The sequence below is a fragment of the Sus scrofa genome, chromosome 17, assembly GCF_054392235.1.
Source record: "Sus scrofa isolate SSC_HxYL_T2T_F1_AM1 chromosome 17, Sscrofa_HxYL_maternal_Yorkshire_Landrace_v2.0, whole genome shotgun sequence".
Classification (NCBI taxonomy): Eukaryota; Metazoa; Chordata; class Mammalia; order Artiodactyla; family Suidae; genus Sus; species Sus scrofa.
Window position 1 is genome coordinate 54,449,001 of NC_139399.1, and position 13,918 is coordinate 54,462,918.

At 47.9% G+C, this 13,918-nt stretch overlaps 2 protein-coding genes across 2 annotated transcripts in view; one reads left to right on the top strand and one right to left on the bottom strand.

Moving 5' to 3' along the window:
• Positions 1-5,359: 5,359 nt before the first annotated feature.
• Positions 5,360-8,603, bottom strand: FITM2 (fat storage inducing transmembrane protein 2). Its single transcript, NM_001128460.1, has 2 exons — positions 8,422-8,603; positions 5,360-5,994 (listed from the first exon to the last, which is right to left on the bottom strand). Exons 1-2 carry the CDS (start codon positions 8,592-8,594, stop codon positions 5,379-5,381), a joined length of 789 nt encoding a protein of 262 aa, NP_001121932.1. The 5' UTR covers positions 8,595-8,603; the 3' UTR covers positions 5,360-5,378.
• Positions 8,604-8,762: 159 nt separating this feature from the next.
• Positions 8,763-13,918, top strand: part of R3HDML (R3H domain containing like) — a 31,437-nt gene continuing 26,281 nt past the window's right edge. Inside the window, exon 1 of the mRNA XM_085004025.1 lies at positions 8,763-8,854. The gene's annotated coding sequence lies outside the window, so the exon portion shown is untranslated. The remainder of the gene's footprint in view (positions 8,855-13,918) is intronic.

Consider the following 13,918-nt stretch of genomic DNA (forward strand, 5'->3'; position numbering starts at 1 on the left):
GTTCCTGTCATGGCGCAGTGGAAACGAATCCGACTAGGAACCATGAGGTTGCAGATTCGATCCCTGGCCTCGCTCAGGGGGTTAAGGATCCGGCGTTGCCTTGAGCTGTGGTGTAGGTAGCAGACTCGGCTCGGATCTGGTGTTGCTGTGGCTGTGCCGTAGGCTGGCGGCGGGAGCTCCGATTAGACCCCCAGCCTGGGAACCTCCATATGCCACGGGTGCGGCCCTGAAAAGACCAATTAAAAAAAAAAAAAAAAAAAAAAAACCTCTGACGTGTGGGGTTTCTCTTTCTTGATTTTTTTTTAAGGGCCACCCCCACGGCATTTGGAAGTTCCCAGGCTAGGGGTCAAATCGGAGCTGCAGCCATAGCACTGCCAGATCAGAGCCGTGGCCGCACCCTGCACTGCACAGGCTCAGAGTCTGACTTGACCGAGGGCACACAGCTTAAGTTCTAGTCAGCATGAACACACGGTCTTTCTGCATCTAGAATCCATGCTAAATATAACACCATTTAGAGTTGGTAGTGACTAAACTATACTCCTGACATAGTGTTACCATAGTTTATTTAAGCGACTGGCAACAGCTAGAGAAATCTTGACAGTGTTTCACTATCACAAATAAGCTGCAATCAAATCTTTGTACTTCTCTTTGCCCACGTCTACAAGCCTTTCTGTAGCCTAAACCCCTAGACTGAGATTGTTGGGTCTGTACATTTCAAGTTTGAATATGACAAGCTTACCATCTAATCATATGGGATCAAGCTACCCTCTCCCCTCTCTCCAGGGTAGGGAGGACCTGGTGTCTGTGCTCAACTCCCCTGAAACTGTATGAGGGGTTCTGGGCAATTCCTGAAGGTGACTCTGCTGCACTGGGTTTCTCTTAACAGAACCTACCTTCTCCTTGATAGACATTGACACTGGTTGGATTTTTAAAAGGTTTTTTAAAAAAGCCTTCTGTAAGGCATCCCTCTGGGAACTAGATTCCACTCCCCATGTCCAGGAAGCCCCTCCTATGAAGCCAGGCAGTCAGGTCTGAACAGCATTAGGCTGTCAATGCAGAGAAAAGCAGAGCTGTGACAAAGGGCACCCAGAGGTCGGTTCCCCCGTCACTCACCGGGGAGCCAGCTGCCACCTCAGCTGAGTGGGAGTGTCTTTTCATGTTGTTTCCTTAAATAAAAGTCATAACCAGCTTGGGAAGAACTTTTCTTTTCAAAGGCTGCACGTGCGGCATATGGAAGTTCCCGGGCTAAGGGCTGAATCAGAGATGCAGCTGGAAGCCTACACTGCATCTTGTGGCAACACTGGATCCTTAACCCACTGAGAAAGGCCAGGGACCAAACCCACATCCTCACAGACACTAGGTCAGGTTCTTAACCCACTGAGCCACCAGAGGAACTCCCGGCAAGAACTTTTCATCAAGCGGGCAGGGAAACAGAATAGCGTAGAAGAGTCAGCGAGGTTAACCAGTCCCGGCCCCTCATTTATCAGGTAAGGGAAGTGAGACCCAGAAATGTCGAGTGACTTATTCAAGGGCACACAGGAGAGAAGAAAAAAGAGGGGTGGGAACCAGCCCAAAGCCAGTATTCACACTTGTAGCCATGTGCTCTTTATGTGAGAGGAGGGCGCATCCAGGACCTCCACTGGCAGTCCTCTCAGTCTGCCTTTCCTCAGTCTCTTGCTCTTGAACGTGAGGGACAAGTTAGGTTTCTTGAGAAGGGGTATCTGAATGAAAATCATGGCAGCACATCTGCTCTGCTGTTCTCACGTTGTCCTTGGTCCTGTTCTTTGCCTGACTGTTTGAACTCCTCCTCATCCTCCGAGACCCCAAAGAACCATGTACTGTGGAAATATTCCGCAACTCCCCAGGGCAGCTGGTTGTCCCCTGCTGTCCCCAGGCCCTGACCCCAGCCAGCACTCAGAACGCTTTTGGTGGTTGCTGGTTCCTTAGGCATCTTCTCCACAGGACGACCATTCCTCAAATGCACAGATGCAGCAAGTGCACCTCTGTGACCCCGGCACATGCCTTCGCTTTGGAACGGGTGGACTTCGGAGCACAAACGCAGGCATGGAGGGTGTTGGTTATCCTGCCCCAGCTCCTGGCTCACAATACAAGCTCAAGAGGGTTTGGTGCTGCTGATGGAATCTGAACAGGCAAGTTCTGCAGTGTGAGGGGCTTCAAACCCTGGAGCCACTGAGCTTTCAACAGACATGACCTGTGGGGGCCACACAGGTCCGGTGGACAAAGGAGTGGGCACTAAAAAGTACGAAAAGTCCTTACACATGTATAGGCCTCCAAGGTGACAAGGCATTTTCACAAATGCCCTCATTTGAATGAACTTTGTAACTGCTGAATTACTCCCACACGGCTTAACCTCTCTTCTTTCTGCCAAGAAAACTGCTCCCCAATCTGGCTGATCCAGATCTCAGGATTCTGAGACACAGACGTGGCACAGAGGGAAGGAGTAAATCAGGCTAAGAAATACAGGACTGAACAGATCCTTAGTAACAGGACTTGGGAGGAAAAAAAATGACAACAACCTTGAGATGCGCTATAGACAATGAATAGCTCCAGTAAGAGTTACCCTCCTTTCATAAAGCGAGCTCAGCTCGCCTGGTTCGGAATTAAGGGTTTCAGAAAAGAACACACGAGACACAGGAATGTGGGATTTCATTATCTCCAGTTTACTTAGTTTGCCTGTTTACACACACGCTCCGTATGTGTACATAACAGTGGCAAGAGCCAGTCTCTAAATACAATCTGGTACTCAGACAATGACAGATGCACGTGGAAAATGAGGTGCCGCTGAATGAACCTCAACACAGAAAGGCAGAACGAGCAGGCTGTACCTGTGATCACAGATGCCCTCAAAAGCCTCTTGTTCAGCACCTGGGGAACAGACACCTTTCAAAGACAACACAAGGCTATTTCAGCAGGAACCCCCCCCCCCAAAATGACGCTCAAAAGGAGATGTTTGTCTCCCTGCCTTCTCTGGAGGAGCCTAGAAGCTCTAAGGCTTAGTGAGGAAAAGGGAGGCAGGATTATTACCTGCTAAGCACAAGTGCCGGGCATCTGACATGTGTCACTTCCCTTAATCCTGACAGAACCACCTCCTTTTTACAGACGGGAAACTGAGGCTTGCCCAGAGTCAAAGAGCGCCCAGTCCTGGTGACAAGACTTGGACCCACATCTCACTTTTGCCTAAACCTCAACTCTTTCAGCCGTGCCATGCTGTCTCACGTAGAGACTGAGAGCATGTTCCCAGGAGTCGGGCAAAGGTGCTAAGACTGAACGGGAAGTGGCAGAAGACTAATCAATACGTAAGATTCGGTAATGGATGCTTTCCGCAGGATAATTTAAGGCCGAGCCTGAATCGGATCTGCAGAAGCGTCTGCAGACTTAAGTGTGGCAAATGAAGTTCTGGGTCACCTTGAGCCTGTGGCCTTCTGGTGCTGAACCTGAAACTCAGGAGAGCTCTCAATCCCTTCAACAAGCCCCTGCACCCACCCCACCCTGACTCCACGCTGTTTATGGACCTAAAATCCTGAGGGCTGAACAAGTCTCCTGGGGCTCATCACATCTTGCCAATGCTCTCCGAGCACCATGGTGACACGGCTAAAATCTCACCGCCAGGTGTTTCTGCCATCTTTGGGTACAACATCATCACACCTTACATTTTGATGGGCACAGGTTAACCAGTGGGGATGGGATACGAACTACATATTTTAAGTACATCTTTATACGCAATACAATTTACACTCAAGATTTTCGAGACCTCAAGCTTCTAACAACCTAAGCTTGAGTTAAGCCAGTCAAATGTAGTGCTTATCAGTTAATGCCATTACCAGCCTTGGCTGGGGGTAGGAGGGGCATCAAAGAAGTTTCCAGGATGATTATCCAAAATGCAAGGGGCTGGGCTTGAAAGGTGTAAGGAGACAGCCAGAAAGGGGCAAGGAGTACCTTATCTCAGAGCGGTAACTGGGCCTTCGTGGGGTGGAGGGGACAGGCACACTCACGGTGAGGGCCACATAAGGCCAAGGCTGGAAATGGACAAATGTTGCAAAGGGGAAGGAAGAGGTGGAGTTCAAGGCCAGGTGAACAGGCACAAGTGTGGTTGGGTTCTGGTGGTGGGCCGAGGAAGAGGAGGGTGGGGCCAAAGTCAGGCCACCACTTAACAGGGACACTTTTGCCAAAAGGCTGGCTTCTTGCCATCAGAAGCAAGGATATTTTCCTCCACTTCGGACTTCCTTCTCGCAATCTTGCCCAGGAGGTAAAAGCACCTTGGGCTACAGCAACGGACAGAAGACTTATTCCCATATGACTCTGAAGAATTGTTCCATCTACACCACTGACATGTGGTCAGGACAGTTTCAGTGCAAATATGCATTGTGCAAAACTACTCTGACTCAGCTTAAAATTCATCAAGTTATTAAAATGTCTGCTTTCCGGCTTTATACTTAACAAAGAAAACAGCCCTATGAGCTTGAATTAAATACCATAAGCCAAGAGTTCGGTTTATTAAAAAAAAGGGTAAATTAGTGTTCTAAAAAACCCTCAGAGCAATCTACACATGTGCCAAAATGCAGCACTGGAGTTGTGAGTTTTTTTCAGGAGTTTTGTCAACAAAGAACAAATGCCACGGTTGTCATTAAAAACCATAGAGCATTCACTCAAAATAGAAGGGGGAGGGTAGTAACCTTATTGCTCCAGAAACCGATAGATAATAAACAACATAGACAGGAAATTATTAGTGTTCGTTACATAAAAAATTATCCAATACTCCGTCGCAGAGGCACTCCAGTTTAACTGTTTTGGTAGCTAATCACAAGCCAGTTGCAATATTTGACATTCCACAAATGAAACAAATAGTACAACCAGAGTGAGTCTTTCAGGAGGTTGGCTGTTTTATAAAGGATCCTGCTGGAAACAAATGCTTGTGCAGAACTGATCCGAGGGAAATACTGTTAAACTACAGCTTTAACAGCCGTTAACGGAGAAGACAAGAATCAGGGAGAGTCTGGTGGCGGCAGAGTCCCGAGGCCCTGGCCGCCCCCTTCAGCCCACAATAGAGGCTTTCCTGATTCTGTCCTCCCGCTGAGCCCGAGCTCGGCCCTCTAGGGACAAAAGGGATGTTCCAGATTAAGGTCAAGTCTTGCTGGGGACGCAAAGTGCCTGACTGGGAACGGCGGTGCTTGTGACACAGGGTAATGTCGCCAAGAACAGTCGGGGGCCTGACCTCGCTCCCCAGACTCCCCCGCCGCCCACCAAAACTGCCTGGTAAGCTTCCTCGTGGAAGCAGGATCAATAATTTAGTCCTGTAACGAAGAAAAATGGAAAGATCTATTAGCCACTGTCCTGCTGTCATCCCTTGTGCACCTCTTTTATCTCTTATAACTGTCTTGCTTCAAGTTCGAACTACAGCTCTGGGGAGGAAGGCCGGGGGAAAAGGATTTCAGGTACCAGAACCCGTATGTCCCGTACCAGCCCAGTAGCCCGAACAGGGTGCCAAACACTTTCTGGGACAAGTTGTGGAAGTAAACGGCCGTGCACAGGAACATCCACACCCAGATGAAGGTCAGGAAGCCCAGGGCGACCACCAGGGCGGTGATGGCCACGTGGAGGCAGTGGCTTCGGTCCGTCTTCACCTCGTGCAGCACGGCCATCTCCTCCACAATCATGAGGGCGCAGAAGGTCAGCAGGAAGGAGTGGCCGGAGATGTCAAAGCCGTGCCAGAAGCCTCCTTGCCCGTGGCACTGCTGCTTACTCAGGGGCTCGTTTCTCACCCCCTCCAGGGCTGGCGACTGGTAGCAGCTGCCCGTGTAGTGCTCCACGTTGGAGAAGATGGCCGTGCACACGTACCAGATGGCCGTGCCCACGAGCAGGGTGCTCAGCCGCCGCAGGACCAGGCCAGCCTTGCCTGTCAGGTGGTAGTTGGTGAGGGCGATGAAAGGCAGGAGGAGACAGAAGGTCCAGGCCCAGGCCACTTTGACAAAATACCTGGCAGAGGAGGAAAGTGGAAGTGAGGAGAAGGGGCCTGGCCAAGAGGGAATAAATGGCATGCCTCAGGTTTCTCGACTCTCAAGGGAGGGAAAAATGAGAAAAGGTGATAAAAGCTTTAGACCACAAGGCCGCCTACTAAATAAGGGTACCATTTAATCCTCATACACCTCTCGGAGGTAGTTTCTGCTATAATCTCCATCTTACAGATAAGAAAGCTGAGGCACAGAGAAGCTTCGTGCCCAAAGTGGAGGTCATGAGTGGTGGAGCTGAGATTCAAATCCAGGGTCTATAATCTTTCTAGATTTTTATTTTGGGGGCCGTGCTTGTGGTATGTGGAATTTCCCATGCCAGGGACTGCAACTGTGCCACAGCAGCAACTCGAACCACAGTAGTGATGACACGGGATCCTTACCTGCTGCACCACCAGGGAACTCCAAGTCTCTGACCTTAAGCACTATGCTGTTTGCTCAGGAAAGTAAAAATAGAGCTCTCACGTGCATCCACTTTCCCCTAGAGCACTTGCTGTCACCCTGGGAGGAAGGTGTCATTTGTTGCATATTACAGATAAAAAGACTAGTTCAGTAACTTGCCCAGAGTCACACTCACACGATCAGTAAGCGCAGATTAAACCACCATTTGGCCAGCCCCAAAGCCCGGGCTTTGTCTACACCAAAGCTCTTTTTCCTACGAGGTAGAAATGGTCAGAGAGAGCTCACTTCATGCTGGAAGACCCAGGTTTGAACCCTGACTCTGATTATCACCACACTTCTCTAGGCCTCTGTTTCCTCAAATGCTGAATAGAATTGGGGGACCAATCGATTCTTTTGTTGTTGTTGTTGTTGGTCTTTTTAGGGCCACACTCACAGCATACGGAGGTTCCCAGGCTAGAGGTCAAATCAGAGTTGTAGCTGCCAGCCTATACCACAGCCACAGCAATGCCAGATCCGAGTCACATCTGTGGCCTACACCACAGCTCATGGCAACACCAGATCCTTAACCCAATGAGCAAGGCCAGGGATCGAACCTGAGTCCTCATGGATACTAGTCCAGTTCTTTACCACTGAGCCATGATGGGAACTCCCCTAATCGATTCTTAAAATCCCCTCCAGAGCCAAGGATTCACTAGTTCCCTTTCATCAGTTAACCAGCACAGAGGTATGGAAGAGAACACCAGAATCCATAGCAACCTGCAAACCACAGGGACTTTACCAGGGTGCTCAGCTTCCAGCATCTCCCAGGCCAGATCAAGCAGCAACAGCCTTGTCTGCCTCCCCTGCACTTATCAAAGGTGGCTGACCTGGAGACCAGCTGCAGCGAACACACATGCAAGAGATGTGGGGCCATGACCACTTTCATAATCTGCCCAGCCTCGTAAGTGGGGGAGGAAGGTGGGCCAAGGACAGAAGGCCTCTTTCTTGGGTTCCAAAAATGTCTCAGACACTACCCAAGAGCCTGTCGCTAAAATCTTCCCTGGGACTGATATGCAGGGAACTGGCCAGAGCCATGACCTGTTAGGTATTCGATGAAGCTGCTGGAGAGAGAAACCAGGGTTTTAAGCAGATAACCAAAACTGGACTGACTTCTGGGAGATGCCACAGACACCATAATCCTGAAGAGAAAAAACTCACATCAAGGGAGAATTTTTATCTTTCAGAATCTCCCTTTACTATTCCAACAGTGTTGTTGTCAATAACCTTAAAATCCAAGAGGTTTTTGGTTTTTTTTTTTGTTTGTTTTTTTTAAAGGAGGGGGTGGGTAGACTTAAGAAATCTCAAAGAACCTGGCTGGGATTGTGTTCCTGGGCCACTGCCAGGAACTTTGAGTGGCTTAAGAAGATCCATGCAGATTCAGGGGAAAGGTCATAGACTGGAGGGTTCCACTCCTGCGACACTATCTTGGAGCGGGGTTGTCACAGGCTAGGATAGGGGGTGGGGGGAAGGGCAGGTCTTTCTACCCTACCCAGGTGTGATGGGATTCTGTCACGCTGGGGGTGCAGGGGGTAATAACTGGACTTAGGGCAGAGGCACGGCGTCTGATGCCGGCAGGCAGGAGAGACGTGGCATATTCCCCAGGGCAGCGGCCAACCCCTAAACCCAAAGGAAATCGGGGTGGGGGTGGGAAGCTGGTTCATCCCCTCTTGCCACCTCCCACTCCTACACACACACAGACACACACACCTCCCTGCCCGTCACCCCTGCCCAGTCAGCTCAGACTGTCTTGTTTGGTGTGCAAACGCGACTTGCTGGTGACACTAGCTATTTCGGGGTCCCTCCATTTCGACCCGGGTGCAGACGCTGCTGTCACGATGGGGAGAAGGACCTCCCCTTCCAATGACTCGTCATCAGGGCAGCCAACCCCCAGCTGTCTGGGCAAGGCGACAGCGGTAGCTACGGCGGGGACAGGAGAAACCCGGGGCACACTCACACGTTGAGGACGTTGCGTTTGTTGCTGAGATAGCTCTCGGGCAGCGGTGAGAGTTCCTTGAGGAGGGACCCCGCCAGCATGGAAGCTGCCAGGGCCCAGGGCAGGTACCGCCGCACAGCCGCCCGCACCAGTGTTCCCCTGAGGACCCACGCGCAGCGCTCCAGGTGCTCCATGCCCGACCTCTTCGGCCACCGTCCGCCGACCCGTGCCTTCTCGGCCACCGTCTCGCCCTTCGTCCCGGCCGGCGAAACCACCTCCCTTTGAGCGCATGCGCGCTGCCCTCAGGCCCCGCCCTTGAGGAGGGTGCGCGCTCTGGAGCCCGCGCGCTCCCCCTCCTGGCCACCGGCGGCCTCTGCAGCGCGCTTGACTCCAAATTCGTCGCTTTCTCTTCACTCAAAATCACCTCCCGGAAAATCACCTTAGCTCCATCCGGGTAAGGCAGGTTTGAACCTCAGCCTCTATGCCTTGCTCTGATCAAAGAAAAAGAGTTTGTGGGAATATTTGCTGGAGGTAAGGAAGAATAAACGTTTCGTTGTAGGAGCTGGGACAGTGGTCTCAGCCTCTTTTGTTTTCTCATCTGTAAAATGAAGAGACAAGAGGAGATCGCCTTTCCCAAGAGTTAATTTATGAACTCAGGGTTCATTGTGGTGTCCAGAAACAGTTGCATGAGAATATAAATGCATACAATCATCGTATTTACATTTAAAATTATTGGATTTATTTTCACCTTCAAAACAACCACATACTTGTATTGAGCGAAAATGCTGGATGCTGAGGGTTAATGACGATAAGATGAGGGTGTTGATGACTCAGTTACTTATTTATCACAGAGTTAAACCTTCTCATCCCCTGGTCTGGTTGGGTGTGTAATTCAGTGTTTCCCAACCTTGAGGCATTTCTTTGCCACTGTATTAATTTTCTAGGACTGCCATAACAAGTTGCCAGAAACGTGTTGGCTTAAACCAACAGAAATATATTCTCTGGCAAGTCTGGAGGCCAGAAGTCTGAAATCAAGCTGTCGATGGGATTGGTTCCTTCTGGAGGCTCCTAGAAGGAGACCTTCCATGGCTCTCTTCCAGTGGCTGCAGGCAGTCCTGGGCATCCTTGGCTTATGGCTGCATCACTCCAATCTCTACTTCTTTCTTCCCATGGTCTTCTCCCTTCTGCGTGTCTGTGTGTCTTCTCTCCTTCCATCTATTATAAGGACACTCGTCACTGGATTTAGGGTCCACTCAAAATCCAAAATAATCACTTCATTAGATCCTTCATTACATGTGCAAAGACTTTATTTCCAAATAAGGTCATATTCCCAGGGATTAAGACTTTGATGTGTCCTTTGGCGCGGGGGGGGGGGGGTGTCACCATTCAACCCCCTGTATCCACTTGAACTGTTTCTGCCATGTCCATACACCACCAGTACTATTATTTCTTCACATTTTTCTTTAGACAATACACATTTAAAACTGAAATACTTATAGACTCCCAAGCAGAAATACCCATAGAATAATAGATTCTATGTGCCAGCTGTATTTCTTCTGTTACAAAAATGACATTTCTGGAGTTCCCTTTGTGGCTCAGCGGTTAACGAACCCGGCTAAGATCCACGAGGATGCGGGTTGATCCCTGGCCTTGCTCAGTGGCTTAAGGATCTGGCGTTGCCATGAGCTGTGGTGTAGGTTGCAGATGCATCTCGGATCCTGCTGTGCCATAGGCCCGCAGTGGTAGCTCCTATTGGACCCCTAGATTGGAAACTTCCATGTGCCGCGCATGCAGCCCTAAAAAGCAAACAAAAAAAGACATTTCTATTGAAATATTTATCATCTCCAGCTGCCTAAAGTAATTTCATGTCACTGTCCAGGGATAGCTACCGTACTTTGGGAAACACTTGCCTGATTTATGCCTGTGATAGATTGATGTTTAAATTCTCTCATGCAGAGAGTCAATCAACTAATAAGAGTGAAAGTATTAATTCCTTAAAACCATCTCAAGATGATCCTCATACCTGTAAATTGCATTTATCTGATCGTAATTTTTATGTAGCAAGATGTCTGGATCTTCAAAGAGTTAGATTTAGAAAAGCAAATGTAAATCAACTTCAATACCATTTTTTTAAAAAGCAAATGTAGTGGTAATTATACTAATTTGGTTTTCCATGGTTGGGGATCAAAGCCACACAGCTGAAAATATTTTAACTGTGAAGGTAGATTGTGAATAGCACCTGAAACCATCTCTATCCCCTAAAGATTGTCAGGTAGCCAAATAATAGCAAGCTGCATAATGGTTAAGAAGGAGGGGAGTTCCTGTCGTGGCGCAGTGGTTAACGAATCCGACTAGGAACCATGAGGTTGCGGGTTCGGTCCCTGCCCTTGCTCAGTGGGTTTAACGACCCGGCGTTGCCATGAGCTGTGGTGTAGGTCGCAGACGCGGCTCGGATCCCACGTTGCTCTGGCGTTGGCCGGTGGCTACAGCTCTGATTCGACCCCTAGCCTGGGAACCTCCATATGCCGCGGGAGCGGCCCAAGAAATAGCAAAAAAGACAAAAAAAAAAAAAAAATTAAGAAATACGTGAGTGCAGCTGTGTGCTGGAACAGATTCATACAGGCCCATGAGAACAAACTGTTAAATTCTGCAGACCGATTGTTAAAGCTGTTATTTAAAAATCACATTATATAAGAGAACAGTTAAACACAAAAGAAGGCATTCCTGTCATGGCTCAGCGGTTAGTGAATCTGACTAGCATCCATCAGGATGCAGGTTCGATCCCTGGCCTCGCTCAGTGGATTAAAGATCCAGTGTTGCTGTGGCTTGGATCCTACGTTGCTGTGGCTGTGGTGTAGGCCAGTAGCTACAGTCCCAATTTGACCCCTAGCCCAGCTACAGCTCCATATGCCCTGGGTGTGGCCCTAAAAAGCAAAAACAAAACAAAACAAATACTCAAAACTCATCATTTATTAATCATTTTACTCTGTTGCACTATTCACCATGCCCTTGGAGTTGCTTACATCTGTTGTATAGTATGTCATTGTGCCATTCTTCCCAACTATGTCTTCACTGGTTACTTTTGTAGCTGGAAACCAGCTCTGGTGAGAGTATTTACACTAAGGTAAATGGCAGATGCTAAAATCAGGGCTTTACTTGCTTTGTTGATCATCTAGACCAAGATGCAACTCCATTTTTCTTTCTTTCTTTCTTTTTTTTTTTTTTTGTTTTTTTGCCTTTTCTAGGGCCACTCCCGCAGCATATGGAGGTTCCCAGGCTAGGGGTCTAATTGGAGCTGTAGCTTCTGGCCTATACCAGAGCCACAGCAATGAAGGATCCTAGCTGCGTCTTTGATCTACACCATAGCTCACGGCAACGCCAGATCCTTAATCCACTGAGCGAGGCCAGGGATCGAACCTGCAACCTCATGGTTCCTAGTCGGATTCGTTAACCACTGAGCCACGACGGGAACTTCCACAACTCCATTATTCAAAACATGGTTGAATTGAAACTGTGAGTTGATTATGGATGCAAAACTCCAGCAAATTCAGTAAAAGCATTCTGGGAGAATCAATTCATTATGCAGTAAAGAGTATTTTCATATTTTGTTTTTTTAAATTATGTGCTCCACATTCTTTATAGTAAGAGAAATTCATAATACACTTATGTACATATATAATTTTCCCCTAGAGAGATAGTTGTTAAATACTTATCAACAAATCACTGGTTATGATCTGATACACATATAAAAATATATATGTAGCATAAGTGAATATATATGCTACTAAGTATATAGATACAGCTATAAAATATAGTTTTATGACAATTTGTGACAGAATTTGCCTATACTATGTGTGAGGCACTCTGATATTTTCTTAGGGCCGTACCCATGGCATATGGAGGTTCCCAGGCTAGGGCGCTAATCGGAGCTGTTGCTGCTGGCCTATGCCAGAGCCACAGCAACGCCAGATCCGAGCCGTGTCTGCCCTACACCACAGTTCACGGCAACGCCGGATCCTTAACCCACTGAGCAAGGCCAGGGATTGAATCCAAAACCTCATGGTTCCTAATCAGACTCATTAACCATTGAGTCACAATGGGAACTCCATCTGATACTTTCTATTCAATTATAAATTCAGTTTTTTAAAAATACTGGTCACGGCCCATTGAATTGATTTTACCACTCATTAATGCGTAGGGATCTGTAGTTTGAAAAACATTTCACTACAAGATTTTAGGGCATTGGAGGACCATGCCTTGGCCTTCCCCACCAGAGGGAGATAAAAGACCACAAATATTAGGACTCTGCCCTGCCTGAGACTTCAGTGGTACCACCTAATTGTTGGATTTCATTCCTTCATTTATTTATTCAACAAATATTTGAAGTATATGGCCTCTGGCCTCAAGAAACTTAAAATCTAGTGAAGGTAATCATTATTAATTTATTCAGCCAACCAACACCTCTATTTGCTATGCACCAAGCATTGGACTAGATATTAAGACCTCCAGTGTTCTGGATATATGTTTCCTTAATGACTGTAGATTTACCGCTGTTAAAAAAGCAAACCATTTTTTAGGTTTGAGGCCAGATGAGGCTGGGCCATCTTGTCAAACCGGAAAGCAAGGAAGCCATAAGCTAGCAAAGACTGCTAAGATCATTTCAGGAGGACACAGAAGCCAATTAGAAAGGCTCCCATAAGGCAAAGATGGGAAAGTTTGAGCCTGAATAAGAATAATAACTGCAGTGGATGAAAGCACTATATGTTTAAATCCAGAGGTTCGTAGTGGTACTTAAAAAAGTAATGGGCAGGGGTTCTCATGATGGCTCCTCTGTAACGAATCCAACTAGCATCCATGAGGACGCAGGTTCGCTCCCAGGCCTCGATCAGTAGGTTAAGGATCTGGTGTTGCCGCAAGCTATCGTGTATGTCACAGATGCAGCTTGAACCTGGCGTTGCTGAGGCTGTGGTGTAAGCTGGCAGCCACAGCTCCTTTTTGACCCCTTGCCTGGGAACTTCCATATGCTGCGGGTGTGGCCCCAAAAAGACCAAAAAACAAAAAATAAAAAGGTAATGGGCCTCTTTGGAGAAATCAACTCATTATTTTGACAACTAGACAATAAAGGGTAAGAATCAAGCATCTTTCCTGCCTCCACTATGGGAAATGAACCACTGAATAACCAAGGAGTAGATGAATTTCTTTCTTTTCTTTTCTTTTCTTTTTTTTTTTTTTTGTCTTTTTAAGGCTGTACCCATGGCATATGGAAGTTCCCAGGCTAGGGGTCAAATTGGAGTCGCAGCTGCCACTAGGCCACAGCCACAGCCACAGTCATACTGGATCAGAACCACGTCTCGGATCTACACCACAGCTTACAGCAACACCGGATCCTTAACCCACTGAGCGAGGCCAGGGACCAAACCCACATCCTCATGGATGCTAGTCGGATTCATTACAGCTGAGTCACAACAGGAACTCCTAGATGAATTTCTTGTTAATGAACTTTCTCAACGAGTACATG

Coding starts and splice junctions, on each gene's coding strand:
- FITM2 (NM_001128460.1), bottom strand. CDS start 8,594: ATGGAGCACCTGGAGCGCTGCGCGTGGGTCCTCAGGGGAACACTGGTG. Junction 5,995..8,421: donor AAACGCAACGTCCTCAACGT/GTGAGTGTGCCC, acceptor CTCCTCTGCCAG/GTATTTTGTCAAAGTGGCCT.